The 27,970-nt window shown below is 42.4% G+C and overlaps 2 protein-coding genes across 4 annotated transcripts; one reads left to right on the plus strand and one right to left on the minus strand.

Annotated features, from left to right (window-relative positions):
• The first annotated feature begins 2,735 nt into the window (after positions 1 to 2,735).
• arhgap21b (Rho GTPase activating protein 21b) lies at positions 2,736 to 25,567 on the plus strand. 3 transcript variants are annotated; one of them, XM_072441510.1, is made up of 23 exons: positions 2,736 to 2,893; positions 9,623 to 9,808; positions 9,892 to 9,913; positions 11,310 to 11,402; positions 11,492 to 11,570; positions 11,655 to 11,709; positions 13,510 to 15,061; positions 16,643 to 16,789; positions 16,933 to 17,032; positions 17,101 to 17,152; positions 17,299 to 17,424; positions 17,502 to 17,801; positions 18,143 to 18,204; positions 18,284 to 18,429; positions 19,268 to 19,410; positions 19,490 to 19,648; positions 19,732 to 19,810; positions 19,885 to 19,958; positions 20,413 to 20,502; positions 20,571 to 20,738; positions 20,820 to 20,925; positions 22,796 to 22,827; positions 22,900 to 25,567. In XM_072441510.1, exons 1-23 carry the CDS (start codon positions 2,825 to 2,827, stop codon positions 24,352 to 24,354), a joined length of 5,295 nt encoding a protein of 1,764 aa, XP_072297611.1. In that variant the 5' UTR covers positions 2,736 to 2,824; the 3' UTR covers positions 24,355 to 25,567. The 3 variants fall into 3 exon arrangements, with proteins under 3 accessions (XP_072297611.1, XP_072297613.1, XP_072297612.1); XM_072441512.1 differs by lacking the exons at positions 2,736 to 2,893; positions 9,623 to 9,808; positions 9,892 to 9,913; ... (1 more) ...; positions 11,492 to 11,570; positions 11,655 to 11,709 and adding exons at positions 12,015 to 12,488; positions 12,715 to 12,741; XM_072441511.1 differs by lacking the exons at positions 2,736 to 2,893; positions 9,623 to 9,808; positions 9,892 to 9,913; ... (1 more) ...; positions 11,492 to 11,570; positions 11,655 to 11,709 and adding an exon at positions 12,015 to 12,741.
• A 150-nt stretch (positions 25,568 to 25,717) lies between these two features.
• On the minus strand, positions 25,718 to 27,859 carry LOC140356520 (A-type potassium channel modulatory protein DPP6-like). The gene is made up of 6 exons (XM_072441513.1): positions 27,709 to 27,859; positions 27,528 to 27,630; positions 27,304 to 27,359; positions 27,123 to 27,195; positions 26,950 to 27,023; positions 25,718 to 26,798 (listed from the first exon to the last, which is right to left on the minus strand). Exons 1-6 carry the CDS (start codon positions 27,724 to 27,726, stop codon positions 26,658 to 26,660), a joined length of 465 nt encoding a protein of 154 aa, XP_072297614.1. The 5' UTR covers positions 27,727 to 27,859; the 3' UTR covers positions 25,718 to 26,657.
• Positions 27,860 to 27,970: the final 111 nt, after the last annotated feature.

Here is a 27,970-nt window from a genome sequence, read left to right on the forward strand (position 1 = left end):
TGTAGGGGTTGGATATAAAGGTGAAAAAATACTTAATGTATCAGACCTGCACATGTAGACTTAAAGTAAGAAAACTTGACTTTAGAATTGTGTAGGTCTACTGAAAATGAGTTGTTGACCTGTATTCTAGAATCTTATATGACACAATTCTGCAGGGAGTCGGCTCTTTTGCTTTGTTACCAGGGCTCCTACTTTACTTAGATCTGTTCCAACTTGTAAATGTATATATGCTGCCGGAGTAAATAAAATGTTTCATCTCAAATACCTGTTTTAAATGATTGTGCACTTTAGTGACACAAATTGTTCAAGTCAGAGCTGCTGTGAAAGTCATCTCAAACTGACCTCTGTAACAAAAGCTGCCAATCCCAGGAACAGGTGGCTCCTTATGTTGGAGAGGAATAAAAGAGACATTTGTCTGGGCCCTGGGATAATCTGTAGGGCCATCAGTCTTTGGAGGCAAAGTGTGTTTATATAAGTGCAAAACATTTGTGTAGAGTAGTACTGCTTTGGACCATGGATCTATTACATAAACCACATAATTTAGAGCCTTTAAATTATTTAATTTATGTCATCAGAATGTTCTGGAATTGAAGTGACAGGAGGCAAAATGTAGATAGTAAAAAGTAGATCATAATACATTTTCAAATATAAACCGACATTATACCTGAATACTAATGATTTTAGTTTAATGACTAATACATGGACGAAATGGGTGAATTTCCAGGTTAGAAATGTCAGTTTTATTCTCTATAACTAAAGATTGTGAAAAAATATCTTTATTTGATCTTCACAAAAAGTATAGGTGTGTGAGTACAACGTAATGTATACACTATATAGTATAATGAAAAAAAGTAAGTAATTTTAACCATCTTTATCAAAACTATCAAACTCCTAACAATCGAAAATACAATTGTACATGTCTTTAAACCAGGTTCTGACATCACAAGCTTGTGTCCAGTTTCCATGGATTTTAATGCGATGTTCTGAAGGAGAATTCAACTTTCTTCATTTAAATCACACTGTTGCGCTTACTTTTGTCGGGATTTAGAATGAATGTGTTTACCAAGTTTAAAGAGCTCTATTTCCATGAAGGAGCTTTACTAACTTGCCAATAGTTTGTACTTTGTAGCCTTTATGTGAAGTTTTTTTTTGTGTTTTCTCAATCCCATACGAGGTGTTGCTATGCGGCTGGGTTAAGACAGAACTAGCATCCATACAAACATCCACATACTCGACCTCACTTTGAACTGAAACATGTGACTCTGTGGTTCTGCTTTGTGGTTCACGAATCGAAAGAGAGCGACGCGGTGGCGAGAAATGCTAATTAATCATCCGTGTCGTCTCACCCTCGTTTTTAACACAAACAAAGACTATTCAACTTGGGCAGAGGGGCATTTGAAACGTGACCGAAACAGCCAAATACACCACCTTTTCATTTAGCAGCGGCTGGTTTGTAAGCTCGAATGCGATTGGTCCGCTTGAGTAGAAGGCCGCTCGTGATTGGCCGAGAGCGTCCTGTTGACCGAAGGTGGAGGACTCCCAGAGCGCAGAGGGATCGCTGGAAGCAAAAAAAAAAATCCTGCTCCGAAAACTACACCACGCGCCTCCCCTGAGTGGGTTTGGAGTAATCACCGGGAACTTTGTACGCGAAGATACATCAAAATGACCACGACGCCTGTTCACCCCGGAGTTTACGTGTAGCGGATCAACTTTTATCGCTGTTTTCCATGGATAACTATCACCGATCGAGCCCCGAGTAATGACGCCTCTTTAAACTACAGGTAACTTTGTTTAAACTCCATTGGCTAGCATCGATGCTAACCACACTCGTAGCAGTAGCGCTTTTCCCTCAACAAAAAACTCGCTTTTTTTTTTTTTACTAACTAACTTTGTGAAATATGTTGAACCTTTCAGAAGAAACAAAACGTTTTATGTCAGGAGACTTTTAGCTCCGTTTATAGTCTGGCTCCTAAAGAAATAAGCTATTTTTTTGTCGTTTGAGAACAACAGCGCGATACTTTGTTCGTATTCACTATCGATTTGAGACCAGAAGTAGTCGCTTTAATAGATCAGAAAAGCCATTGTCCTTTTTTCTGTACCCAGCCATAACCTATTCCACCCATTTCCTCACCATAAGGCGTTTTAATCGTGTAAAACAAACGTGACTCTGTAGTCCACTTGTTGCTTGCCATTCATTATGCAGTGTTGACTCTCCACGTTGTTGTGGCCCTGGCTGTTGTTGATGAACAGCTCAAATGGTGGTTTTGTGAATAATGCAGTGCCTGTGTCCGCCCCGAGCGTTGTACGGTGTCCTGACTGCTTTTGGTAACAATTTATAACAACTAAACCTTTTATTAAAGCGTGAACAAAGACTTAATTCGTTGTGAACAAATTATATGCTAACTACTTAATCAATGCCCTAACTTCGAACCCTTGATTAAGTAGTTACTCAGCCTGAATTAGTGAACTATTTCTTAATTTTTTTCATGACACTTATTCATGATTTAAAATTAGAAAGTGGTACCAGTTTGTTTTAAATCCCTGTGAAACTTGTAAAGTAATGGCATTGCATAATATTCAACATTTTGTACCAATACTACGTGTTGTGTTGTGGTAAACTTGGGGAACTACCACAACAAAATTCACACATTTCTGTATCTATATTTGTATTTGGTCAAATCAACTTCCCATTTTTTTATTTTCCAGATGGCGTTAAAAGAAAAGCATTATTTCAAGTAAAATGGAAGGACCCGTTGCCTCATACTGGAACTACCCTTTCAATGTGGCTCATCACCGATAAGTGGATTTTAAGTCAAGTAAAATAATGGCATCACGCTGGGCTCATTCTTTTGATGATGAAGACCGGCCGCAAGCAAGATCTTCATTCTGTGAGGTAAGTGAACAATAGTGTTTTTATGTTTCACGGTTGTTTTTGGGGGGGACTAAGTTGACTCAGTGCTTTCAGATCGGAGCCCTTGTTTGTCAGTTTGGTTTGAAGGGGGGAGTAGTGAGTTTTACCAGCTGTCCTCCTCACTTGAAAAAACACTTGCTGATTTTTCCCTCTTCCACCAAAATGTCTACTAAATTTTTTGTTGGGTGAGGAGTTCATCTCGAAAAGACAATCCCCAGTTGCATAAGTATGTAATAAGATTGTGTTTCAGAGCGCTTTACTGGTTGTAGTGGGAGGAAGACGGAGGGGCTTGTTGTTAATTCGTACTTAATCTTTTGCATTCAAGTCATGACCCTTGTTTTACCAGACGCCATCTGCTTTTCCAATTGTTTTAAAGGAAGATTTATACACTCACCTAAGCGGCGCCCATCTGTTTGAATCCAATTTCTGCTATAAATGGCATTTTGTTTTTTCATTTGGTATTCTACTGTTCAGAATCGTCTGGTGTTTGTGCACGTTCATTAGTTCTGGGTGAATGGCTATTAGTTAAAAGTCCAAGTGTCGAAAATGTACTATTGCACCTTTTTATACTTGAGCTATTACAAGAAATGCCCTGGTTTAATTATTTGAAAGCAGCTCTTCTCATGAGAAACACTGCATGTGGTGTGATGCAGTCAGAGGGAGAGCACCACCAGTGGAAATCCTTCTTTCAACAATCCTTATATTAGGACAACCCAACAACAAACCAATTCATGTGTTAATTTAGAGCAGGAACACCCCCCCAAAAGCCTCTGCTCCTAAGATTAGCTGGAAATGATGTGACTCAATGCTGGTCCCACAGACTAAGACTGAAGCTGTAAAGAACTCGTGCCTTCGCAGACAATAAAGGCAAATATTCAAGCAATGAAAATCAGACGCTAAAACATTTCTAGACAAAGGGATGTTTCATTTGTTTTCATTCAGAAAAAGCCTGTAATGGGTGTAAAATAAATGCCACGTGAGATGTGGAGAAGCTCGGAAAAGTTACATTTTAGAGTGGAAAAAACGTAGGGTTAATGAGATAAACAAATCTCAGAACAAGTAGCAAGTTTTTCGGAAGAGTGTTCTGTTGGTTGTTGTTTACATGGCACTTTTCAAGCCGTTGTCAGTGCGGCGACGCGTGGAGTTTCAATTGTGCTGCTCAAGCCCATGTCAAATAAGACCAGTCACTTTCCTCAGATGGGATTACTCCTCTTGAATATGCCTTGACAACTCTGCAATCTTTGTGCTGATAGTCTGAGTCTGTCTGGTCAATAGTCAAAGTCTATCCTTTGTTTTTTTTTTGCTTTAATAGCTAACTTGATCCATATATTCACCACTGCAGGGGAATACTGACAAACAGACCTCCCAGTTTGTACGCTCTTGTACAAATTAAAGCTGACTGTTCATCTCATTTGGGTTGGCTGCCTTTCACAGAAGCTCTGCACAGACATCACATGCCTAACTGATGGCAATCGGAAGGAAAATTAACCCTCAATTGGATAGAAAGAGGATGATGCTTCCTTTCACTATACGGTTGTGTCTGCATGGTTTCCCGGAGCTGTTGCCATATAATATATTATTTGGTTGTTCTGTCCTTATATTGTTTTTATCTAGTCACAACTGATAATAAATATAAAATAACATTCGATTGACATTATTATTCTACATGTATATTATGACAAACTACTCTATCTGAAGGTCACCGTTTATGCATGATTTATTACCTGCTCCAAGCCAGTTTTTATAGTAGTGATGTTTATTCATTAACGGCGCTTACACACGTTTACTTGTTTGGTCCTGGTCTGAGCCCAGTTTAGTTTTGATGTAGACATGGTTTGGTTCTGTTCTTGTCCTGGTTTAGCCCTGGGTTTAATCCCAGTTTAGTCACAATTTGAATCTGGTGTTTGTGCACATTCATGAGCTCAAAGTTTTTACTCTTGCTCTAGAACACCTCAGGCCCAGATGGCAGCACTTGATACACTTCCCATTTCAGCACACAGATCGCAAACATCGATAAAAGGTTTTGTTTTGTTTTTTTAAGTATTTTTTGGCCTGTAGGCTTCATTGGACCAGACAGTGTATCACGAAAAGGATATGAGAGAGAGGGAAGGACACGCAGGAAATTGTCGGAGCTGGATTCAAATTCACGACCAGCTGCGCGGTGAGCCTGGCACGTGTGCTGTCTACTCTGCCACGGAGCACCCCGGATTTGGGTTTTAAATTTACGGGGATCCCAAGGAATGTTTTTTGCATTAGCATTAAATAGTAAATTGTTGAAAACATTTCTTTGGTTTTATCAGCTTAAAGGTGTGCATTTGTATCACATGAGCATGTTTACAATAAGCTGTGTGGAATTACAAGCTCCATAATGATAACTTTAACCGTGTACTCGCCTCCAAGGACAAAACTCCCCGACCTCACCACCAGCAGCAGTAGCAGTGTCATTACCTCCGGCTTTTCGCAGCTAAGTGCACGGTTTGGCCTGGACTTGGTGTAGAATTTAGCAGCCCACAGAGAAGTAGGTTCCTTTACATTTAGGGCCGTGTACTTGTCAGATGTTTTCAGAGCTGATGTCATGTGTCATAGGATGATGTCACTGGCACAGAGTTTTAAACCAGCCTCGTACTTGTTATGTGTTTTCAAATTGGTAACGTGGTAAGTCCAGTTTTCAGCCTGTGCCTTGTGTTTATGTAAACCTCCAGTGTATTCAGCTTTTCCATTTATATTGGTCATGCTTGTGTTGTGTGTAACGCTAATCCTACAGGTGAACCGCTGATGGGTTCATGTTGAAACCTGCGGAAGTGAGCTAATGTCAAGAGGCTTTTGGCTAATCACTGTACAACCATTTTGGATTTCCAATTAGACAATCTCATAAAAAATAATAAGTCAATAAGAAACAACTGCAAAATAAATCTCTTTTGAACTCGTTTGGCATGTCCTCATCATTCTCAGCACAATTCTTTGTTTTCTTACCTAAATTTAAGTACATGTTAGTACTGGAAATTGCTTATCATGAGACAATGGTTCCATTAATGTGTAACAAATATGGTTGGTGTGTGTGCGCACGTGGGTGGGTGTGACCAATCATTATTAGATTTAAGGAATATAGTCATAGTTCAATGCTGAATCACTAAACAAATAAAACAGCATTTTGTAATAAACTATAGGAAATGGGGCTTTTAACGCCTTCATCTACCGCTCATCATGCATTTACTCGCATCAGTTTATAAAAAAGATTTTGTTTTGCACAGTCCAAGTAATGTAATCTCTTGGACCACACGGACAAAAGTGAATTCTAAGTTTAATCAGTTTATTTCATTTCTGGAGCCAATAAGGGCCAGTGCTATTTCTCAACGCTTGTGAGAAGTAACTCATTGTGACTTCCTTCCCTTTTGAGTGGGCAGAAGTCAGCGTGCCACCCTGCGAGATGGCTGTCTGGCCTGTGTTTATTCCAGGGGACTTTCAGCGCCGAAACAAACGTCTACTCTGTGCCTTCTTTCCCAGCCGCCTCACCCAGTGCAAATATCGGTCTGGCTTTCCACTGATTCAGAAGTGGGTGAGAGGCTGGAAACCGTGGCTCCGTGTTTTTGATAAGATTGTCCTTTTCAGGCACTTTTCCATGACCACTTAATCTCATCTTTTTTCTTCTTTCTTTGTGTGAATTCTTTCATAGGGATTTGAAGCACAAACGACCTGGTTTGTCAGGTTTACACAATAATGAAACGTTCGTTCTAAACACAGCCTCATTTAGACGAAAGGTAAAAGTTTGGAAGTGGAATGTCACTATGGACTCAAGTGTGCAAATGTTGCTGATAGCACTTCCCCGGCATGCGTCTGTGGAGGGGCCCGCGGTCCTTCTGTGCGCCACATGTGCAGATCACAGGCCTGTAGTGGCCCGGCGCTCCGGCTGCTAAATCAGATCTATGACTTTGGCTCGCCCCGCAGACGAGAGGGGAGCTATGCAGACATTTCAAACATCCACCAGGCATCGGTTAGTCAATGATGTTTTAGTCCATTATTTTTAAAAGCAAGAAGCTTACAGTTTACACTCACAGCAAGAAGGTTCTGGATTCAACTCCCGGACAGGGCCTTTCTGTGTTGATTTTGCATGTTCTCTCCGTGCCTGTGTAAGTTTCTTTCTGTAAGGTTTCTTCTATATTTATAAAAACATGTACAATAGGCTTCGCTCTGGAGCCAGGACTCGCCTAACGAATACATTCTGAATTTCAGTGGGACAATCTTGGGGATAAAGGTCAATAATCAAAAGAGTTCATTGGGCCGTTGATGCCATTAGGCCCGTCACGATAATTACATTTTAAAGTGTGATATGCTGAAGAATATATAATTGTTGAACGCTAATATTGAACCTACCTTCTAAATGTACAATATTGTTAAAAAGCTACAATAAATTAAAAGCGGAATGAAACACTTTAATACCGGTAAATGGATGACACAAGTACCACCTACAATCAAGGACTGGACTGACATTATAACAGACGTACGGACGATGGAAAAAATTACGTTTTTCAACTTCATTTGGAAATAGACAAATGTAATGGACTTGGGACTGGGCTGGGCTACAATTTTTATGTGGCGCGTGACATTTGGTTTGTGGATGTTAAGCGCTACCTGTGTCGCTCTCTTGTTCCGTGTTTTATGTTTTTTAAATGGTAAAACATTAAATAACCAAAAAAAGACCTAACACTTTTAGTATAGTGTAATGAGCTATAGAAGTTAATTATTCAACTCTACTCTAAACCTTCTACCAAGACATAACAAAGTTCCCCCTCGTACAAATAAATAGTAACTATAATGATTGAACCACCAAAATGATTGGCCCATCTATTGTTTAAATACTATGAAATTTCTCCATGTGTGGACAATAAAGGATTATCTTATCTTAGAATCGATATAGTCGTGCACTCAAAGATCTCTAATTGTATCGGATTAAAGCAACAATTTGTTTTTTTTGTTTGCATGTAAACGTACTGATTGTTGTGACAGACCTATGTAATTATCTCAAATGGTTGGAGTTGGATCAATGTGACAATATAGTGTGTTTTTTGTGTGAATATCATTTTAAGATATGGATATTAAATACATGAGGTACTGTAACTTCAAAGGGAAAAATAGTGTATTCGCTTGTAACAGATACAGGATCTGAGTTCTCAGCACACGCAGTTCATTCAGAGGAATATGCCATCTCGGCACGCCGGTGTGTGACAAACACAGTCCCAATAGTTCAATATAATGCTTTTTTTCTCTGCGTAAAATTTGCAACAAAAGCGGGAAATGCAATGTATTTTTTATTTTATTTACTTGTAAACAACCACGACAATGGTTTGCTGATGAGAAATAACATACTTGGAAGCAGGAAATAATACAAACAACTCCATCACTAGTTTTAACAAATTATTGGATTGGTAAATGCTTCGGTTTTTTGGGAGGAAACACAAATGGCAGGTTCTCTCACAAGTGAAGTGTATGTGAAATATACAAACCAGCTGAGTCTTCTCCTCTTTACATGGTGCTGCTGTGTCATCAACACTGGAGTAAAACTCCAGCACTAAAGCAGAGGTGTTTCCACTGGCAGCTCAGCACTAATCTTACCCTGCTGTTTTGTCTGAAGGTGTTAATGATGCACTTGAAGAGTTGATCTTTCATGGGCCAGAGACGTTCAAAGCATCACACATTCATTGTTTTTAGGTATTCTGACACACAACTGTCTGAAGCAGTGTGATCACTTAACACCTAATGCCACTGTAAAACCTGTTTTGCTTGTTTTATCAAAATCCATGGGTGTCAGCTGCGCCTGCAGGCAGCCGGGCTGTTCCCAGTCTAGTCTTAACTCTTTCTGTATGCTTCAGGGAGCCGCTGCTGCAGAGAAACACTTGGCTTACTGCTCAGAAACGATTTGTTTCAAGGTATAACACCGTGGCTGTAAAACGGGCAAAGGCTGCACATAAACATACTTAAACCTGGTGTGCACCTGAGGCATATGGTACATTTCCACATAAATATTGAGGATAACCATTCACAAGATGAGCATGCATTGCTTGAAAATTTCTGGAAAGAGCTTTTTCTTTTAAAAAGCTGAAACGTGTTGATTTAATTGATATAGTTGATGATGCCCATAACATAGTTGGGTAGTTTCAAATGTACTCGACATGTCCAACATGTGTATATATAACAGAGTTAGAGATGGCATCAGTGCAAGCTCATCAAATTCCTGGCATTGTGGTTGAAGGTCTGTTCCTTGTTTGTGAGGGGGAGAGTCCGTCAGTCAGACCAAGGGGAAAGTACTGAGGGAACCTCAAACATATTGATATGTACCTGGATATTGTGCTGAAGCAGGGCATATGATTAGAGAACTCTATAAATGGTAAGAGGAGGTGGTGTCACACTCGTCAAGAGCTCTGACTGCGAGCCGTACATCATTAGCTCAATGTAAACAACATGGAGAAGGTCAATGTTTAGAGATCCATCCACCACAACCTCATTAGTTATGTTATGTTTGTTGTGTTGGGAATTAAGCTCTTCTGTGTTCCTTAATATAACCAAACCATTAATTCAGATATTTTTTTTTTTTTTTTGAGATTTTCTTTTGAATTTGTGTTTAATTGAAAATGAAAATAAAATGTTTATACTTTGTGCCCTTGCATACTTTTACCTCTGCGTGTGTCGTCTAAAGTGGTGTTATTGTGTTGGCAGAATGACTCTGTGGACTGGAGGACCCTGGCTGATTCTCTGGGCGGGCCGTTCTCTACAGAAGAGGAGGCTTTTTCTTGGCCCAGACCAAAAACCGTGCATTTACGCCGCACTTCCCAAGGTTTCGGCTTTACCCTGCGGCACTTCATCGTTTACCCCCCAGAGTCATCCATGCATTATCCATTTCCGGTACAGTTTATTTCATTTATGCCATAAAAAAATCTATTCTACATTGAACATTGAGGTCACTGAAGTTTTTTTTTGTCTTACAGGAAGAAGATCATGGCCGCAGAGGTAAGCAGAACAGAGCGCTGCTGTGTTAGGCTAGTGCCCCTGACTTGTAATAACTCTTAATCCAGCCTCTCATGGTTTTTTGCTTCCTTGTGCTGTGAGAACAATGTCACTCCCTCGTGTCACTGACCTTTGTGGACACATAAAAGCTTTGTGAGCACCACCTGTTTGAGAGCACCACTGACCCAGCTCTTCATATTGTTATACTTTGTTACTCCTGCTGTTTTTCTCTGTCAGGGATGGCCTCATTTTTACTTTGTTGGACATGTTTGAACTGTGTTTCTCTTGATGGCTTAAAACAACTGTTAAACAAGACTGAAGCCAATGGCTCAAGTTTGTGGCTTTGCTGTGTGTAAAGCTGCAAACTTTAGTTTCATTAATGTCATTCCTATGTGGGAAAAAAAAGTCTCATTCAACTGGTGTAGGAGCAGCTGAACTGGGTTTTCCCTGAAATCCAATGATGACTAGGTTCTTCCAACAGGATTTATTGAGTAATCTGGTTTGTTCCCTGCTAACACACTGAATTCAGATGTTTTTGTAGTAGTTCCTGGTTGTATTACTACCTGGGTTTATTTATTACTACTGTGAATATTTATTATTTATTGAGGCTGTTTGTTTTCTTTTTCATTGTAAGCTGCTGAAGTATGGCTCTTTTTTTCTTGTGAGTAGTTGTGAGTTTAGCTGCACCACCTCAGTCAGCCATCAGAGGGAGCTGGTTGAAACCCCTGTTGAAACATTACATAATGTGTTTATGCATGAGTAATTTCAGTGTGTAACTGATAAAATTGCTCATAAGACTTATTGTACATTTATCAGTATGGAAGTATGACAGTGTCACTCTAAGCTACATGTGTTGTAGTTATTCCACAATTCAAAAATAATAACATATTTGTAACAAATTGTGATGTACACCGGCCTCTCTTCAGTTTAGTGTGGAAATCTGACCCACTAGCAGAATGCTAACTCTGGTGGCAGCTCTTAGCCGCTCTTTGGCAGTGCCCAGGGCCTGTTTATCACTTTATAAGGGAAGAGTGGGAGTTGCAGCTGAGCTCACTGTCACTCTAGCTTCTCTTTCCCTGGTTTAGCTTCAGCTTTTCTGCAGTCACGCAGCTGCTAGGAGACAAGTGTAGCATGAGCAAACAGGTTTCTCTGTTTTAGTAGCCATCTCAACTATAACCCCCACAGTTTCTCCCTTTCTTTTATGTCTTTAAAGCCATTAATTACCTTTCTATTTAAATGTGGCTAAGCATTGGCCAGAACGGCCTGTTCTTTCACCATTTTGCTCATTCACACATTCGTTGACAAATGTTTTTCCATTCCTTTTGTGTACAAATCAGCCTTCTCTTTAAAGGCAACACTTTGCTTTGTGTGTATAACTATATCATGTTTTCTTCATCAGGGAGACAGAGGAATAAACTGGAACCTATGGACACCATTTTTGTGAAACAGGTCAAAGAAGGTGGTCCTGCTCATGGGACAGGGCTTTGCACAGGTATTACATGTTTTTCCACAAAGTCTTGACAATTGAAAGCAAGATCCTTCTATCTAGCTTTTTAATGTCATAATGATATTAAATCTTAGGTGATCGCATTGTCAAGGTGAATGGAGCAAGTATAATTGGCAAAGCCTATGGTGAAGTTATAGCCCTAATCCAAGAGAGGTATATTGTTATTTTTATCCAAGTAGTATAACTGTGCATATTATACCTTTTTTATTAACAAAAACGTTTATTGTTCCTTTTCAGTGGTGAATTCCTCATACTTTGTGTGATGCCAAAAGATGAGGACATACTACAACTTGTAAGTTAATCTTCACAAACTTGTGTCACATTGCAGAAGCCTAAGAACTGCCCCAGTTCAAAGCATGAGACTACAGCTCACTGTCCCATCAGGGGCTCTATCTGGGTTCTTTAATCAGGCCACTGTTACCTTTTCCCATATCCCACTGCTACAAATGATTTTACTGCAACACTGTGACCACACCAAAATATTAAATGTTAAAAATGTTTTCTGTATTCTGTTCCATTTACTGCGATACAGTATGTTTTTCTCTGCATTTCTATTGTCTGCTGTGAATGGCATTTGTCCTTGACCATTGTACTACACAGTAATTGTTCATGAGAGGTGGTGGTAAGAACAGGAGGATCTGTGCACAGTGACATTACACTGTAGGAGGCTGCACATGCGGACTGCTTCAAGACGGCAGCAGTTGCTTAGCAAAGACTGACCGTGCAGAAAAGGGAGGGAAGTGTTTAGCGGCACTACGAGGCAGAGGAAAGGGCTCCAACAAGGAAATGAAGCTGGAAGATCTAATCTGCTGCAGGGCTGTGATCTGAACAGGTTGTTATAAACGGAATGAGAGGAGGGATGAGTGGGAGTGGAGCTGTACCACCACAGCTAAATGTATAATGAGCAGCTGCTGCTTCTGTCATGTGAGCAGCGAGGGAGAGAGAGCGAGACGAAGACTGGAGACACCTTGTTCTTTAAGCTTAATATTCTGGCCGCAGATGGATAGAACCATGGAGACTTAAAAGCAACATGAGAGGCACGCTTCAGCCAGGACACACTGACAGGAGCAGGTTGTAACGTGGTAACCCCTGCTACATCACTACTCATCCCTGTGTGCTGCCTGCCGCTGCAGCTCCAGTGTATTTTTAGCATGTCAAGCCCAAGCTCCTCTGTGGCTGTTTCATGTTCTCTCCTTTTTTCCTCTTGTATTTATTTTTCACCGCTGGCATGTTTTTCTCTTGCATCATATCTTTGCTCTTTTTCTAATGCTCTCTTTTCTACACGCTGTAATGGCAGCCTTTTTCACTGGAGACCGTTTATCTGGTAAGCAAATAGAGGACTAGGTCGCCTGACGCTGACATGTTGTGCTTGCTGTCTCATTGTGCATATGTCATGCATGCCAGCGATGTCATTTGGTACGCATTTTACTACGGCTCATTCTTGTGTAACGGAGATTAGATTCCCAGCAATGAGCAGTAACAGGGTGATTATCCTGTGTAGACGGTGAGGATGGCTGCAGTACCTGTTACATTGAGCACTGGAGTGGGATACAGCTGGCATCTCAGTGAAGCCTCGCCCCTTCATCCTCCATGCCTAGTCCGATTACTGTGAAAAAGGCCAGTGACCCCTGAACCAACTGCCCACTAATGCTTGCAGAGGGAAGAGTATACAGGCACTGAATCCTGTGCAGTTTTATCAAGGGTTGTAAATTACTACAACTTGCATACTTAAAGTCCTCCTACCTTTACTGTCTGATTCAGTTAGTACAGTGTTAAACAATCGTTTTCCAGCATTATTTATTAGTAATTTACAAATAAAAAAAAAAACATAAGTCTATTTGAAGTCTGTTTATGCAGTTGAGTAGTTTATAATTGTCCTTAAATCTGTGACGAGTAAAATTCCAGCTGAAGCTCTAAAATACCAGCAGATGAAGTCCTCTGACACCCATGAACCGTTAACGCCTCCGCTCTCTCAAACTGCAACATGCACTGCCCACACTCACAGCATTTGTAATATTATGGCTTCTACAGGGCATCTACAAGATTAACATGATATCTTTGTATTAACTGACTTTTCTTGTGTTGTCCTCAGGCCTACTCCCAGGATGCCTACCTCCGAGGCCACAATAACTACAGTGGAAACGCCGTCCACATTCCTGAGCCTCCCCCAGTATGCTACCCCAGAGTAGACTGTAAGCCCACGGGCATGGCCCAGGCCACTGACTCTGCAGGGCTGGTCTGCCGCGGGCCATCTGCTGATCATGGGTACCGAAAGGAAATTACTGTGCCTCCTTCTCCCCCTCCTCCATCTTATCCAAAAAGCCAGACAGCAGTGTGCATGCGCAACGATGCAGTGAGGACCGTGGTAGTACCCCCGGAAGCCCACATGGGCCGCATGGGACCAGCACATCGAATGGATTATGTTGACCCAGGCTTCATCAGGGGGAGGCCTGGGTCTTTAGCCCAATATCCTCATTCCCGTAAGGTCGACATGTATCCCAGTGGACCCGGGATGGTTGCATATGGGGTGCCGCCCCCTCATTACCAGCCAAATAATCAGAATATCGATTGGCGTACTTACCAAACATACAAGGAGTACATTGACAACAAAGGAATCCATTCTCATGGTAGCAGGACTATCCAGGAGAGATTGGACAGTTTGCGAACTAGCCAGAACTTCATTGTTCCCCAGCACATTCCCCGAGGAGACTGGTGCTCCAAGGGCATGCGGCGCAGGAGCACTTCGCACGAACGCTCGTTTCCAGGACCTCCACCTCATTTCCAGGTACCCCCCCGCAGTGCCTCCCAGGACCGCATGAGTTCAGAGAGGATTGCACATCCAAGGAACTGGGCCCCGCGTAGCGTGTCCCAGGATGGCCTTCTCAACAAAGCCCGGGCTCACTCTACAGACTATGTTGACCCTTCAGACCCGACTCGGCCAATGGAGAGGGCAGGCTATGGCCGAGCAGACCAATGTACTAGGGCCAGCAGGCAGTCTATGCCTAGACAAGCCATGCTCTACAGGCCCTCAGTGGGATACAGCGGGGGCATGAGAGGGGCTCCAAACCCTCCTGTGTACAATAAAGGAGCAGATTCTCATCACTTCCGCTCCTCACCGATGCTCTCAGAAAGACGTCAGCATTTTGGGAAGAGTCCAAGTGCAGAACAGTCTCTTGCTGAACAAAGAGCTGGTATCAGAACTTCCCATGCTGGGTATCCCTCGCAGCATGGCCACAACAAAACCAGAGCAGAGTCCATGCAGCCTGTAGAGGCAAGAAAAGACCCAGTGTTGGTAGCCCACAGATCAGTGTCCTGCTCAACCCCAAAACAACTGTCCCAGAGACCAAACTGCCTCAAGCCCCTTCCCCCGGAGCCCCAGACACAAGTGAATGGACGCAGCCCCACAGAAAGTGGAGTGGTCTTGAGAGAAAAGCCACCTTCTGGAAAGAACCCCAGCCCCCTACGCCACCCCTCCTACATTCTGGCTGTAAACGATGATGGAACTGATCCCGCAGCTGATGTGGCGGCATGCTGGCTTCCCAATGATGCTCGGCGGGAAATGCAAATGAGGCTTCTTGGGGAACAGCGCCACACCTCCTGCTCAAGCAACCTGGATGAGTCCCTCGACTCTATCCCATTCATTGGTAAGACAATACCGGCAGCCGTAGACCGGTGTTGCCATAGCAACAACAATAAGCTATGTGTAAAAGGTGGAGTTACAGTGCTGGGAACCATTCAAAGGAATTACCAATACTTCAGAAGGATAAAACAGTATTTGAGCCTGAAGTGAATCAAATTAATTATTTTTTGTATATTGTTTTAGATTAAGTTATGTCATGGTGTTGTCTACCTGCCAGTCATCTGGACTCCTCGTCGTAACAGGTTCAATAAAAGACAAGAGGGACTCTAGTAAATCCATTCTAGTGAAAATAATTCCTCAGAGTGAGATCAGAACGGAAAGCTATTAATAATTTACTGCAGTTCATAAGCCTGTAAATATCCCCCTCTGAGGACATTGCTATAGTAACAGGAGGCCACGCATGGCACAGAAGTGTATGTCTGGAATACAAATCAAAATAATTTGCTTGAATTTGTTTATATCTTTTGCACAATCTGTCAGTGGGCTACTATTAGGTCGATGTTAAGAGTATGTACTTTGCAAGTTAGCGTTATGGGGAAAGTGAGCCAGAAGTAAAGCTTAAAGAGACAATGTAGACTACGAATGTGACGTAGTAAAATTTGTTAAGAAGTCATATTCTAAAACTTTTGGTGAGGTTTAGAATTGTACTTCCTGGTTGGACATGAGCTTCAGATGTAACATAAGTAGAAGTAATTCCTCAACTGTTACCTTGCAAAAAAAGGCCACAAGCTATATAAATTATTACATAATAGTTATGATTTGACAAATAATACCTGTTAACACATTGTGAAATTATTATTTAGATTTGCAGAAAATTGTGTCCATTATGCATACATAATACATTTCCCCTGAATGTTTTATGGAATTACGCTTGGAAGGACTCTGCTCTACTTCCTATAATTTTCAATTTTTTCCACAAACTGCAACTTGACTGAAATATGATAAATATTTAACACACGGACCCACCAAACAAAGTCATTATTACAAAAGCATGAGAACCTGCCATGCACTTTAAGTTCTGGCATTTGTTTGAACACAAATAGAAATAATTGCTGTGATTCTTACGACGCTGAATAAGTTGAAATACGGCATCAACACCTCCAACTTAAGCAGTCCATATATTCTTAACAGTGCTTTAGTGTTTGCTTTAGTGCTCTAGTCATGCGTTCAACATTAGTGAGCGATCTGACGGGCCAGGTGCAGACAAAAACACCAGTGACAGTGGTAATGCAGCAACCCCACCAGTTTGGACTCATGCCCTGGTCCACAAGAACAAGACTTCTCTTCATCAATAGCCTGCTTGAAAGTTCTTAATACTTACATTTTGTATCACCGTACACTTTTTTTTTTTACCCATCTTAAACTGGCTCTTTGGCCTTAATTAGAATAAAATATGTGTTTTATTAGGTTGGCATCATCTTTAATCTGTCCTGTTGGAAGTTGGTATAGCCTTGAACTAGGGCATGATTTCAAATTAGCTCAAAAGGCCCCTTTGCTGCATCACAGCTTTATACTCCGAGCTGTTTCTTATTTCCATAAGAACGTTTTCAACATTACTTTAACCTGACTGTTTGGGTGATTATAGATGAACCAGTTAGCCCCAGCGTGGACCGCGAGGCAGCTCCTATCCCCCCCTCTGCTGTCATATCTGTGGCACCTTCCATGACGACAGGTCCCTCCAGCCCAACCTCCACGTGCCCTCCAATCCGCCGGCAACTGTCACATGACCAAGGTAACTGATACTGCGAGGTAACTCAAGATGCATGGAACACAATATTTCACAACTGGCATTTAATACTCTGTAGATGTATTGCATTTCAGCTCAGCCCCGTGTAGTGTTTTACATTTACCATGTTTTTGCTGTGTTTATTTTAGAATCTTTAAGAAGTGCTTTGTTGGAGTCGGACTCTAACAAAACGGAAAGGTCTAAATCTTATGATGAAGGTTTGGACAACTACCAAGAAGAGCACAGGGGGTACGTTTTGAATGGGGGGGAATTTCAATTTAATATGATTTTACTCAAACTTATTTTTTTTTCCTCAGGAGGTCGTCATCTGCATCTAAGCACATGCCTAGTCTCAGGGGTTTAAGAAAGGTAAGAGGCTGCTGGGCATATTATGCCACTCCCTGGTGTAAATCATGCTTAAAATGGAATTGATTCGTAGTCTTTCTTTATAGGCCTTATGTGTATATGGTTGAGAGCGTAGATAATAAAATGTGTTTCTTTGTTCATTGTATCAGGCCCTCGATGGTCACAAGTCCTCTGGGGACTCAGGATCTCGGAGGGATTCCTCAGCAGACATCTTTGCTAATTCTTCTAAAGAAGGGCCCCTTAACTTTAGACAACTTAGTACAGATAAGAATAAGGTATGGCTGTTTTGAAATACTGGATTGGACAAAAATTAAACAGTCTGATGAATACTGTTCAAACTTGTTCCTTGTAGCGAGTGGGAGGAGGCATGAAGTCCTGGAAACAGATGTATGCAGTGTTACACTGCCACACTCTCACCATGTACAAGGACCGGAAGGAGGCCCTTTCCCATGCAGCGGGACAGTCTGAAGAGGACCCTCTGCAGATCAGTATTAAGGCCTGTCTGATTGACATTTCCTACAGTGACACAAGGCGCAAAAATGTGCTGCGGCTCACCACCTCAGACTGCGAGTATCTGTTCCAGGCTGAAGGAAGAGAGGACATGCTCACCTGGATAAAAGTCATCCAGGAAAATAGCAACTTGGATGAAGAGGTACGTTCAAGAGACACAGACCCTAACCCATTTTTTGTAGATATCATGGTCGTCCATGAAAATGGAATGTTACACCCGCTCATTAAGTCCCTTTTTATTTTGTCAATATTTTTGTTCACAGCTTACAGTGTTTATAGATTTTGTGGTTTTATTTATCTGTTATAAATTTTGTGGAAAAAAAAGTGAAAGGGATTTTTTAAAATGTTGCTCAACTTCTCAAATGAGACATTCTGCACTGCATCCTTTAGTCATTGTGTGGGCTCTTTATTGAGTCAAGTTATTATTCATGATGACTAATCCCTGATTAAAACAGTGGTTATGATTGAACTGTGTCCTTTCAGAATGCTGATGTAACAAGCCAAGACTTGATCAGTCGAAAGATCAAAGAGTACAACATGTTAAGGTATGAGACTTCTGGACCGTGCTGTTTTTATTTCTATTTTTCTCCATTGCTTACATGTGCTTTGTACTTTTGGGCTTAGTACATCCAGCAGCAGATCGGAACCTTCCCCCAAACCCTCTCGGCAGTCCCTCAGCATCAAACAGGCGTTCCTTGGCTCTAAAATGGAGAGCAGGGGCCAAAGCCCCCATTCACCAAGAACGGGAGAGGAACGACGTGCTCTGAAAGGTAGTCATGTTGCCGCACTGTAATTAGAATGCACATTTAGGATTTTATTATTTTATTATCGTCATTGAATGTATGCAAGCCTTGAAATAATTATTTTTACGTCCCTGTCAACATGACAGGTACCGATCATTTTGGTACCTGTCATGGCTAATTCTGAATCGGTCACAAGGAAAGGAAAACAGAATAACATCATTAATGAAAAATGAACTTTGAATAATGTCTCGTTATCATTTAACATAATTTTAACATCAAAACTGGTCACTCAACAATATATATTACTCCCTTGCACTGTTATAACTTTTAAAAAAAACGGAAGGATTCTATCTCTCTACAGAACTCATGGCAGACTTTGCACTTTAGAGCGATGACAACACCTTTGTTCTCATCATACTCTCGCCAGTCACGGGCACAAAACTTAGCAAGATTATCATGAATCCATTTATTGACAGTGACACTCAGTCTTGAGTGTCCTGCAGCCTCAGTTTTTTGTTTATGTCTGAAAGCGGCATCGTGCTGTTTATCTGCCATGATTTGCGCTTCACACGTGCGCTGCGCGCGGACACATGCGCTCCGCTGCCCTCCGCCGCTACAGCAATAATCGTGGACTGTAGTATAGCGCGCCCAAGTTTGTGCATAGGAATCGCTTTGGGCATGTTCACCGCGCTGTTTTTGCCTATTAAAAATATATATAACGGCGAAAAATTAGCGTTGGTCATTATGTCCGGAGCCTTGATTTTGGAGTCGGTCAAAACTGATATTTGCTCCGGTCATTGACCGTGTCCGGCCCGTTATTTCGAGGCTTGGTATGTCTGATGTTTGTCAAATGTATGTCTCATAGACGACTCCAGTCCGCCACGGGACAGAGCAACATGGAAGAGTGGAATAGCAGGGATCATGAGGAAACCTTTTGAGAAGAAGACTCCTGCTGGAGGCACTTTTGGAGTGAGACTTGATGACTGTCCTGCTGCACTGACCCACAGGGTGAGCTGTCGATAAGTTGTTCAGTTACTGCTTGTTTGGTGGTTTAAGCTCTTCAAATCCAGCCCTTTTGTTTTGTCAGTTTGTTCCTCTTATTGTGGAGGTGTGCTGTCAAGTGGTGGAGGAGAGGGGACTGGAGTACACAGGTATCTACAGAGTACCAGGAAACAATGCAGCCATTTCAAACATGCAGGAGGAGCTCAACACCAAAGGCATGGCGGACATTGACGTCCAGGAAGATGTGAGGCACCCACACATTGCAGTGAAAACTATAGACAAACCTGTCCCCACTTGTCTTTAACATTCTCCCTTACTTTTGTACAGAAATGGCGGGACCTTAATGTCATCAGTAGCCTACTCAAGTCATTTTTCCGAAAACTTCCTGAACCCTTGTTTACTAATGGTGAGGCGTCTCTAAATGTGTTAAAACTGATATTGCAGTGCATTCCTACTAGAATTTGTTCTTGTCTCTGACAGAGAAGTACGGAGATTTTATTGAAGCCAACAGAACAGAGGACTCTGTTGAGAGACTCAAAGAATTAAAAAAGCTGGTGAGTTTATTCATTTTCTAACATGATTAAAGGCATAATGGACGATTTTTTTGGCACAAATCTGAGTCTCATTTCCTCGTGGCGTGGACTGCCGATTAGTCCTGCCAAGTATCAATCATAGAACACACCTACTGCTCACCTGCAGCCTCGTCGGCTCGTCCCCAGGAGAGCAGCACGTTTCCCCGTGGCTGAGCAAATTGATCTATCATAACATAGTTCCCTCAGTGTACGGGACAAAATTAAGACAGAGAAAGACTGTTCGAGCTGGCTCAGAAGAGACGAAAATCTCCGGGAGACGAGAGATGCGATCCGTCGCGCTAATAAACAAACGCACGGGGTGAGCGCGCATGCGCCCTCCGCTTGAGTTCTCAAATCGGCAAAAATCATCCATTACGCCTTTAATGTAAGCCTTCAGTGATAATCTAAATTTGTAAGCATATTCACTCTATTGCAGATCCAGGAATTACCCGATTATCATTTTGAAACCCTGAAATTTCTTTGTGCTCATCTCAAGAAAGTTTCTGAAAACTGTGAAACGAACAAGGTAGGACTTGTAAGTGGCAGTAAACTGGTATCTATTACTCTGAATAACATTGGTTGTGTGCTGTTTAGATGGAGCCTCGTAACTTGGCGATTGTGTTTGGTCCTACACTGGTCAGGACCTCGGAAGACAACATGACCAACATGGTGAACCATATGCCGGACCAGTGCAAAATAGTGGAAAATCTTATCCAGCAGTACGACTGGTTCTTCAGTGAAGACGGGAACGAGGACCCTGTTGTGAGTGGAAAATCTCTTGCAAGACGGACTTTGTTGTGTTGGGTCCACTCTGTATATATTGTGATGTGTCTTTATCGACAGACCACAGCTGAGCAAGAGAGCACGGTGCAGTCGCAACCTGTGCCAAATATTGACCACCTGCTCTCAAATATTGGGAGAACTGCAGCTTCACCGGGCGAAGTGTCAGGTAAATTAAAGGGGATTATCCAGAATATGATCTACTATAAATTATCTAGTCAAATCATTTAATTCTCACCTGCAAAACTATTACATGCCAAATAACAAGCATGCTTACGAGACATGTTTTACATCAATCTTTTGGCTTTTGAATTTTGGTTGGATTTCAAATTGAATTGTTGTATTAAATTACCAAAATGAGCCTTTATTTTGAGACTTCTATTATTTTGGCTGAATTTATTTATTTATTATTATTTTCATTTAATTTGGCCAAAGATCTAAACAATTGTTTGCATTCATTTCTTGGTCCTCCATTAATTTATTCTAGCTCAAATCATTTTGATTCTCCCTGTGCTTTACTTGTGTTGAGACGACGACTCCTTTTCTTTCCGTTCTTTTCTTCCCCTCCTCCTTGTCTCACATAATCCCGGCATGTTCTTCCCCAAAGACCAACCTTAAGAACCAGAGCAAAGCTGGAAGTTGTAACCTTCTGACCTCTTGTGTGTAGTGTGCTGTTTCTCTCCCTTATTCACTCGTGACCCACTCTTGACACAGGCCAAGTGGGCGGCGTCTATCACTCGATGATGTCGCTGATGGACTCTGTCCTGTCAGTCATGGACAGCTGGGACTGTAGGAAGAAGGACGAGTGTTGTGCCCCCTGTAGCTGCCTAGTCTGCAGACACCCGCAGCTCTTTTAAAAATTGGGCCAAAGGAAGAAAAACGATAAAACGAAAGAAAGAGAAGTCGATGTTTGTCATTTTTAATGTGGTGTGCACGTCTCATATTTCAAACCCTGATAAGAGGGAATACAGAGCAATGCCGCTATTCTTTGTCTGAAAGCCCTTCTGCTGTCTCTTGTTGTCCCTAAAGCTGACCGCAAGGACAAGTAGCATGGTACGGTTTACCTCCTGTGGCTCCGTCTGTCATGGTGTCTGAGGGCGGGGTCCGAGCGCTGTGGCCCCTCCCACTCATGCGATTACACACAAACAGGCTACACACAGCAGTAGCAGACTGACAGTGGAAAAGAAACTCACTTTGGTTTCCTGTGGTCCTTGGTCCTTCTGTGCTTCTGTGTTTTAGTCCTCATTCCAACATATCGTTGCGCTGTATCTTCTATTTATTCTTTTCTTGTTTATTTAATTCACTTTTTTCACCTTTCTATGTGTTCATCATACAACTTGAATTGCCTCGTCACTTATGGACTCTGGAACGACAGTGAGCTACAATATTAGAGACAAAAGTACTTTGATTTTTGTTTGACTTTATTAAAGGCAGCTGGATTTTTGTTCTCTAGTTATACAGGGCTTTTTGCATCAAGTAATCTAGACTTGCTTTTGTAGAACCTTTTTTTTATGTGCACGTTTGTTTAGTGACTTCATTGTTCAGTATTGTTAATTGTGGTCTGGGTTTTTTGTTGTTCTTTTTATTTTTGGCTAACAGTTTTGGAACAACTTTTGTTTTTGGTTTTTAGTGGTCGATGGTAAAGGGCAAATGTTGCTGGCAGTAGGAGTACATTTTTGGACATTTAAAGAAGGCCTTTCTCGTGCTTTTACTCTGACATGACCCATTCACCGTAGTTCTGTGATTGTGACTCGGGCTGTTTAGTGGCTCGGTGTCCTCTGTTGCTCCGTCTCCGTCCCGTGATGTGCCGTCGACTCCATCCGAACACAAGCATGAGCTGCTATGTGTCTGCGGGGCCTCCTCTGCCTCTCTTCATGTTCACTGTGGTCTCGTGTCGTCAGTCTCTTCATTCAGCTGCTCTCTCCACATGTTGTTTTTTGACTCTGAGCAAGCTCTGACTCGGCTTTGCACTTCTCTACCTTGTGTATTTCTCAATCCGGTGACAGACTGCTACTAATATATGTTTTTCTTGAATGCAGATTCGGCATGTAGTGATTCTTCAAAATCAAAGGTAACGGGGATGTCATTTGATGTATAAACTGCTTGTTTCTGGTGCTTTGTGTAACACTGACACTGTGTGCAGGGTTTATGGGGCTCAGGGAAGGACCAGTGCAGTAAAGAGATGCTGCGCTCGTCTTTCTTCGTCAGCCGCAAACGTAAGAAGCCCAAAGACAAAGCCCATCCCAGCAGCTCTGACGATGACCTGGACTCTGGACCCCGCGTCCCTGAGGAAGAAGGGTGCATGCAGCATCCCACATGGTCACATGACAGTCGGACCGAGGAAGAGGAGGAAGAGCGGAGCAGGACCAGGCTGAGCTCAGAAGATCAGCTGGATGGCCCAGATAAAGAGCCCATGTCCCCTGAAGTCCAGACCCCCTCACCACCCCACTCTCCTAGTTTGAGCGAGCGCATGGCTCACCAGACCACACTGGCTGACCCGCCTGGTAACTATGACGACACAGTGTCAGACCTAGGAACCATGAACAGCACCAGTTCCCAAGCCTCGGTTCCCAGGGGCAGGCGCTTCCGGTATCCACCTGTGGGATATGAGGGTACTCTGGGCAGTGTGGGCACAGATGTGTGCTCCATCACCTCAGACTACTCCACCACGTCATCCATGACCTTCTTGACCGGAGGCGAGCTCAGCGCCCTGAGCCCCGAGGTGCAGTCTGTTTCTGAGAGCCGCGGGGACGACGCAGACGATGAGCGCAGTGAGCTTATCAGTGAAGGCCGGCCCATGGAGACAGACAGTGAGAGTGACCTGTCTGTGTTCACTGTGGGCCGGGACAGTGTGGTGTTGCGCCCACTGCAGTCCCACAGGCTCATAGAGGGGGACACGCTGTCCCGCAAGAAGAGCCAGAAGACAACCAGTGAGTCCTCTCTGGACGGCCGAAGTGAGAAGGACTCCAACAGGCTGTCCCGGGCCATGGGCTCGACCAAAGGGCGCTCCAGTGGCAGCCTCACATCTTCATCTCGCAGTGAACTTGATAAGACCGAGCCCCCTTGGAGGCTGAAGATCACTGATCGCCTCAAAGTGCGCCTGCGCATGTCTGTGGACGACATGTTTGGGGTGGGCAGCCAGCGCACCCCTGAGGGCCGCAGCAAAAAGAAAAACATTCGACGGCGTCACACAATGGGGGGTCAGAGGGACTTTGCAGAGCTGTCTGTGCTGGACTGGTCCCAGCCCGTCTCCATTGGCCCTCGGTCAGAGCTCTCAGCTGTGAACCGACTCAAGCCTAAGTGCAGCTCCCAGGACTTCTCCATTGGAGACTGGATTGCCCGGGAGCGGCATCGCTCCAGCAACCCAGAGGTCAGCCTGGAGCAGGAAGAGCAGCAGGAGAAGCCACAGGGGGAGGAGCAGGAGGAGCCACGGGGGCAGCACAGTGCGTCAGCCTCTTCTGATGGGCCCTTTCGTCTGACTGAGGCTGTCAACGGGGACATTCCCCCAAGTAAAAACCTCAGCTTGTCGGCCACTGCTCACCCCCATAAACTGACCAGCTCCCAGGTGGTGCACTCTCGGTTTTACCAGTATCTGTGAGGAGCACAGAACTTCTTTGTGGGACAAATGTGGAAGTGTTGTGTATGTGTGTTGTACATGTGTATCTGCCGATGAGTGAGCATGTTGCTGTACAAGTGTATGAATTAATACACACAGGGAGTGTTCATGTATCAGGCATGAATCAACAAGTTGTGAATATTTTTTTCATTTTTTATTACTTTTCCATAACTTTTGGATATTTGGCAGGAGTGCCTTCCTTCTGCTTCAGATTCCTGAACAACAGAGAAGACCTCGAGTCTGTGAAGCTTGTGCAAGGAGGTGCTAGTGAGTTTGAAGGTTTAGTCAAGTGGCTTTAAAATGAGATAGAATGAATAGGATACAACTATAGACAGATATTCTAGTTTTGCAGAGGAACTATTTTTGTGTAAGGTCTAGTGTTCAGAGTCTCTGTAACCAAATGAAGAATGTACAGTCTGCCGTAAAAGTGACACGCTTTAGACGCTTCATTCAAAAGAATAGAAATGCTATTTTCCAGTATACTTGAACTGTTTTGGTACTGCCTGTGAGTGGGCAAGCTTTCTGTTCTCACAGGACCTTTCCAAAGGTACAAAGTAGACTTAGTTTATGGGAACATGGTGCAAATGCAAATAGGTTACTTCTATAAAACCAAGGAGATGGTCTGAGAGCAGTGAACAACATCCCTCTGATGCAAACGTGTGGACTGGTTTTAGACTGCAATGAGAAAAGAAGCAATGGGTAAATCAGAATCATGTTTTTTCAGGAAGTGCCTAATCATGAAATGTAATGGGTGCCATACTGTCTTTGTTGAGATAAACCCAGATGTTACTGTGAATGACTTCATTTTTTTTTAAATATTCACAGTTGTTCCAGTTTTCTGTATCAAAATGCCGAGCTTCCATTCCTTAGGCATTCCATCCTGGTCTTATCATGTTTTATACTTTCCCCATTTTCAATTTTGGTTTTAATAGAACTTGAATTTTAAATATTCCACGTGGAAAGAGTAACTTAACTGTATATAAGCGACATGTTTTAGATGCTTTTGTTTTTATTTCCATATGATTGCAGGTTTAAGTTCAGTATTGTAAGATGCTCGTGAAGCCATCTGGTGATATGAGCGGTTTGGTACTTTAGGAGGTCCAGCTCCAGGAAACTGTCATTGAGCTGGATCACTTTTCCACAGATTGTGAGAGTAACTCCTGAAACACTGGAAATAAATTTTGTCAATGGCAAATTGATTGGTACATTCTTGTTAATAGCATAAATACACAAACATGAATAGAATGCATTGCTTTGCAGAAATGAACCCTTTTAGTTTATAAATTAGTCGAAGTTGCGATGCCCTTCTTGTCCACTAGAGGGTGCCAAAACCAAACCAAAACTATTGTACATTTCAAAATGCTTTATATACACGTTGCACATACAACATAAAGACTTAAACAATATAAGATGTATACACTTTGTACATTAAATGACTAGAAACATCTGACGGAAAAAGTCAAGTCAGTTAACACGGTTCAAATCAATCCACAGAGTTATGGTTGGTCAGCGTGGTCAACTCATGTTACATTTTAGAAGTACAGACATCTCAGGCTATTCACAAACCAAATATTACTTAATCTTTCCAGCTGATGAACGTTACCCTTATCAAGATGGTGTGACTATACATGAAAGTGTAAACCAAAATTTAGAAAAAAGGGTGTTTCTAGTAATTGAGAGGATTCACATTTGAACGAACTCTATCCAAGTTTAAGCATTTGGTGTCAGTGGGACATCACCAACAGGAGTAAGGCACAGCGACAGATTCAGAGAATGCAAAGGGAAAATACAATATTTTGTTCACATTGTGCCTTGGTTTTGGAAAGCAATTATGAACTGGTGCAGTCAGACATTCACTCAATAACACAGAACACAACAGGGAAAGTGGGTAATAATGAACGCAATATCAATAAATTGGCATGGTTATCGCCCAGCCTTTCACAAAGGGGAATGTCGACATAATGAGAAGGAGGATATATTGTGCTGCAAAGCGCTTGATTAATGTACCACAGTTGAAATAAGTCACATGGCTCAGTGAGACATGTTCTGCAGTTTGTCCACAAGAGGGAGTGCCTTTCTTTAACATTATATCCACTTGTCCAATAGTACTGCAGTTTAATAATTGTCTTTTTGCTCCATACCCTGCCTGCAGCCAGCACAAGGTTAGACAAAAGGCTGTAAGCCAAGGTCACTTTGCACATGCAACTCCGCCCTTCTGACAGCAGCAGCAGACTGTACATGTTGCATATTGTGCTGTGGCGCTGGCCGTGCTGCTTCTCAGGGCCTTAGCTGTCCTCCTCCTCCTGTTGGTCCTCCGTCGGGACATCAGGGAGACGGAAACACTCCCCAAAGAAGTTAACCAGCGACTGGCTCAAGTGCTGCTGCGTGCCGTCGCTGTGCAAGAAGTGTCCCTCATCAGGGTAGATCTGTGAAGCACCACAACGAGAGAGTGCAAAGATACATAAGTGCACTTTTTCAATTCAATAGTAATGCATCTGTCTTTAATGTCATGTCTATTTTTTGTCTTTTTTTTTTTTTAAAGATACAATGTAAGACCAATAGTGACATGCCACCCACCTGTAGTGTATAATTAGCGTTCTCGTTGATTAAATGGTTGATAAACTTGGCTGTGTGCTGAAAGTGAACCTTCTCTGTGAAAGATGAGAGTGGACAGAAGCATTAGGCTGATAGTGTTTCTCCGGCGGCCTCATTAAGAGGTGATGCTGTGCCAGACGAGCTGTAAATCTCACCGTCAGCAGTGGGGTGAACAATCAGGTACTGTTTCTCCACAAGCTGACCCGCTCTGTGCGCTAAATTGGCCATCTGACAAGAAGAGACAAAATCCAACATTACTTTTTAAATGGCCAATTACCATCTATTCACACTTTAAGGAAAACTAACAATGAGTTAAAACCATTAAAAGTAATTTACCGCGTAGACCCTCGAATCCGTCTTTGAGCCTAGATATCTTTCTGAAAATGCAGAGGCTGTGAAAGAAAGAAACAACATTACTGTCGAGCTATACATAGCACAAATATCTATTGAAGTGCTTTGACAATAGAGCATCAAGAGTCTGTAACCGTGAGTAACAGAATAATCCAAGCAACAAAGGTACGAACATTGCAATTTCAGCATAAATAAACCTGAACCTGTACCATAGAGTTCAAAGTCTGTAATGGGAGAGACGGCTGTTCCACATTTGAGCTGGGTGAATTCTGCTGAGCTGAGAAGAAGAGTGGCCAAGTATCCACCATAAGCCTAAACAAGAGAATAAAACGGGCATAAACCATATACTGAGTCTTAATGCGAGACAGTTTGCACAAATGTCATGCTTACTTTTCCATAAACTCCCATCCGGCTCTTGTCAATGTACGGCTCTTTTGATATGAACCTGAAATGGCAAATCAGCAAATGTATTTCAGAGTGTTATCCATAAAACCTGCATCCTTACACTGTGAAATATAGAAAATAACATATTAAGTAGTAGTAAACACCTGGATTTCATAAGATAAGATAAGATAATGCTTTATTGTCCACACATGGAGAAATTTCGGGGTTACAATGCAGTAGATAAAGAGAAAAGGACAGATAACTTATA

Source organism: Eucyclogobius newberryi, unplaced genomic scaffold (genome assembly GCF_026437365.1).
Source record: "Eucyclogobius newberryi isolate DKJ021-1_F unplaced genomic scaffold, fEucNew1.0.hap1 SCAF_12, whole genome shotgun sequence".
NCBI lineage: Eukaryota > Metazoa > Chordata > Actinopteri > Gobiiformes > Gobiidae > Eucyclogobius > Eucyclogobius newberryi.

Bases quoted from the DNA above. Each gene is read 5' to 3' on its own strand.
- arhgap21b (XM_072441510.1), top strand. From the start codon at position 2,825: ATGGCATCACGCTGGGCTCATTCTTTTGATGATGAAGACCGGCCGCAA. The intron at 9,809-9,891 runs GTACAGTTTATT...TTTGTCTTACAG, and splicing joins CCATGCATTATCCATTTCCG to GAAGAAGATCATGGCCGCAG. The intron at 11,571-11,654 runs GTATATTGTTAT...GTTCCTTTTCAG, and splicing joins ATAGCCCTAATCCAAGAGAG to TGGTGAATTCCTCATACTTT.
- LOC140356520 (XM_072441513.1), bottom strand. The intron at 27,360-27,527 runs GTACAGGTTCAG...TTTCTTTCACAG, and splicing joins TACAGACTTTGAACTCTATG to CCTCTGCATTTTCAGAAAGA. The intron at 26,799-26,949 runs GTGGGTGGCATG...GGTGCTTCACAG, and splicing joins ACGCTAATTATACACTACAG to ATCTACCCTGATGAGGGACA.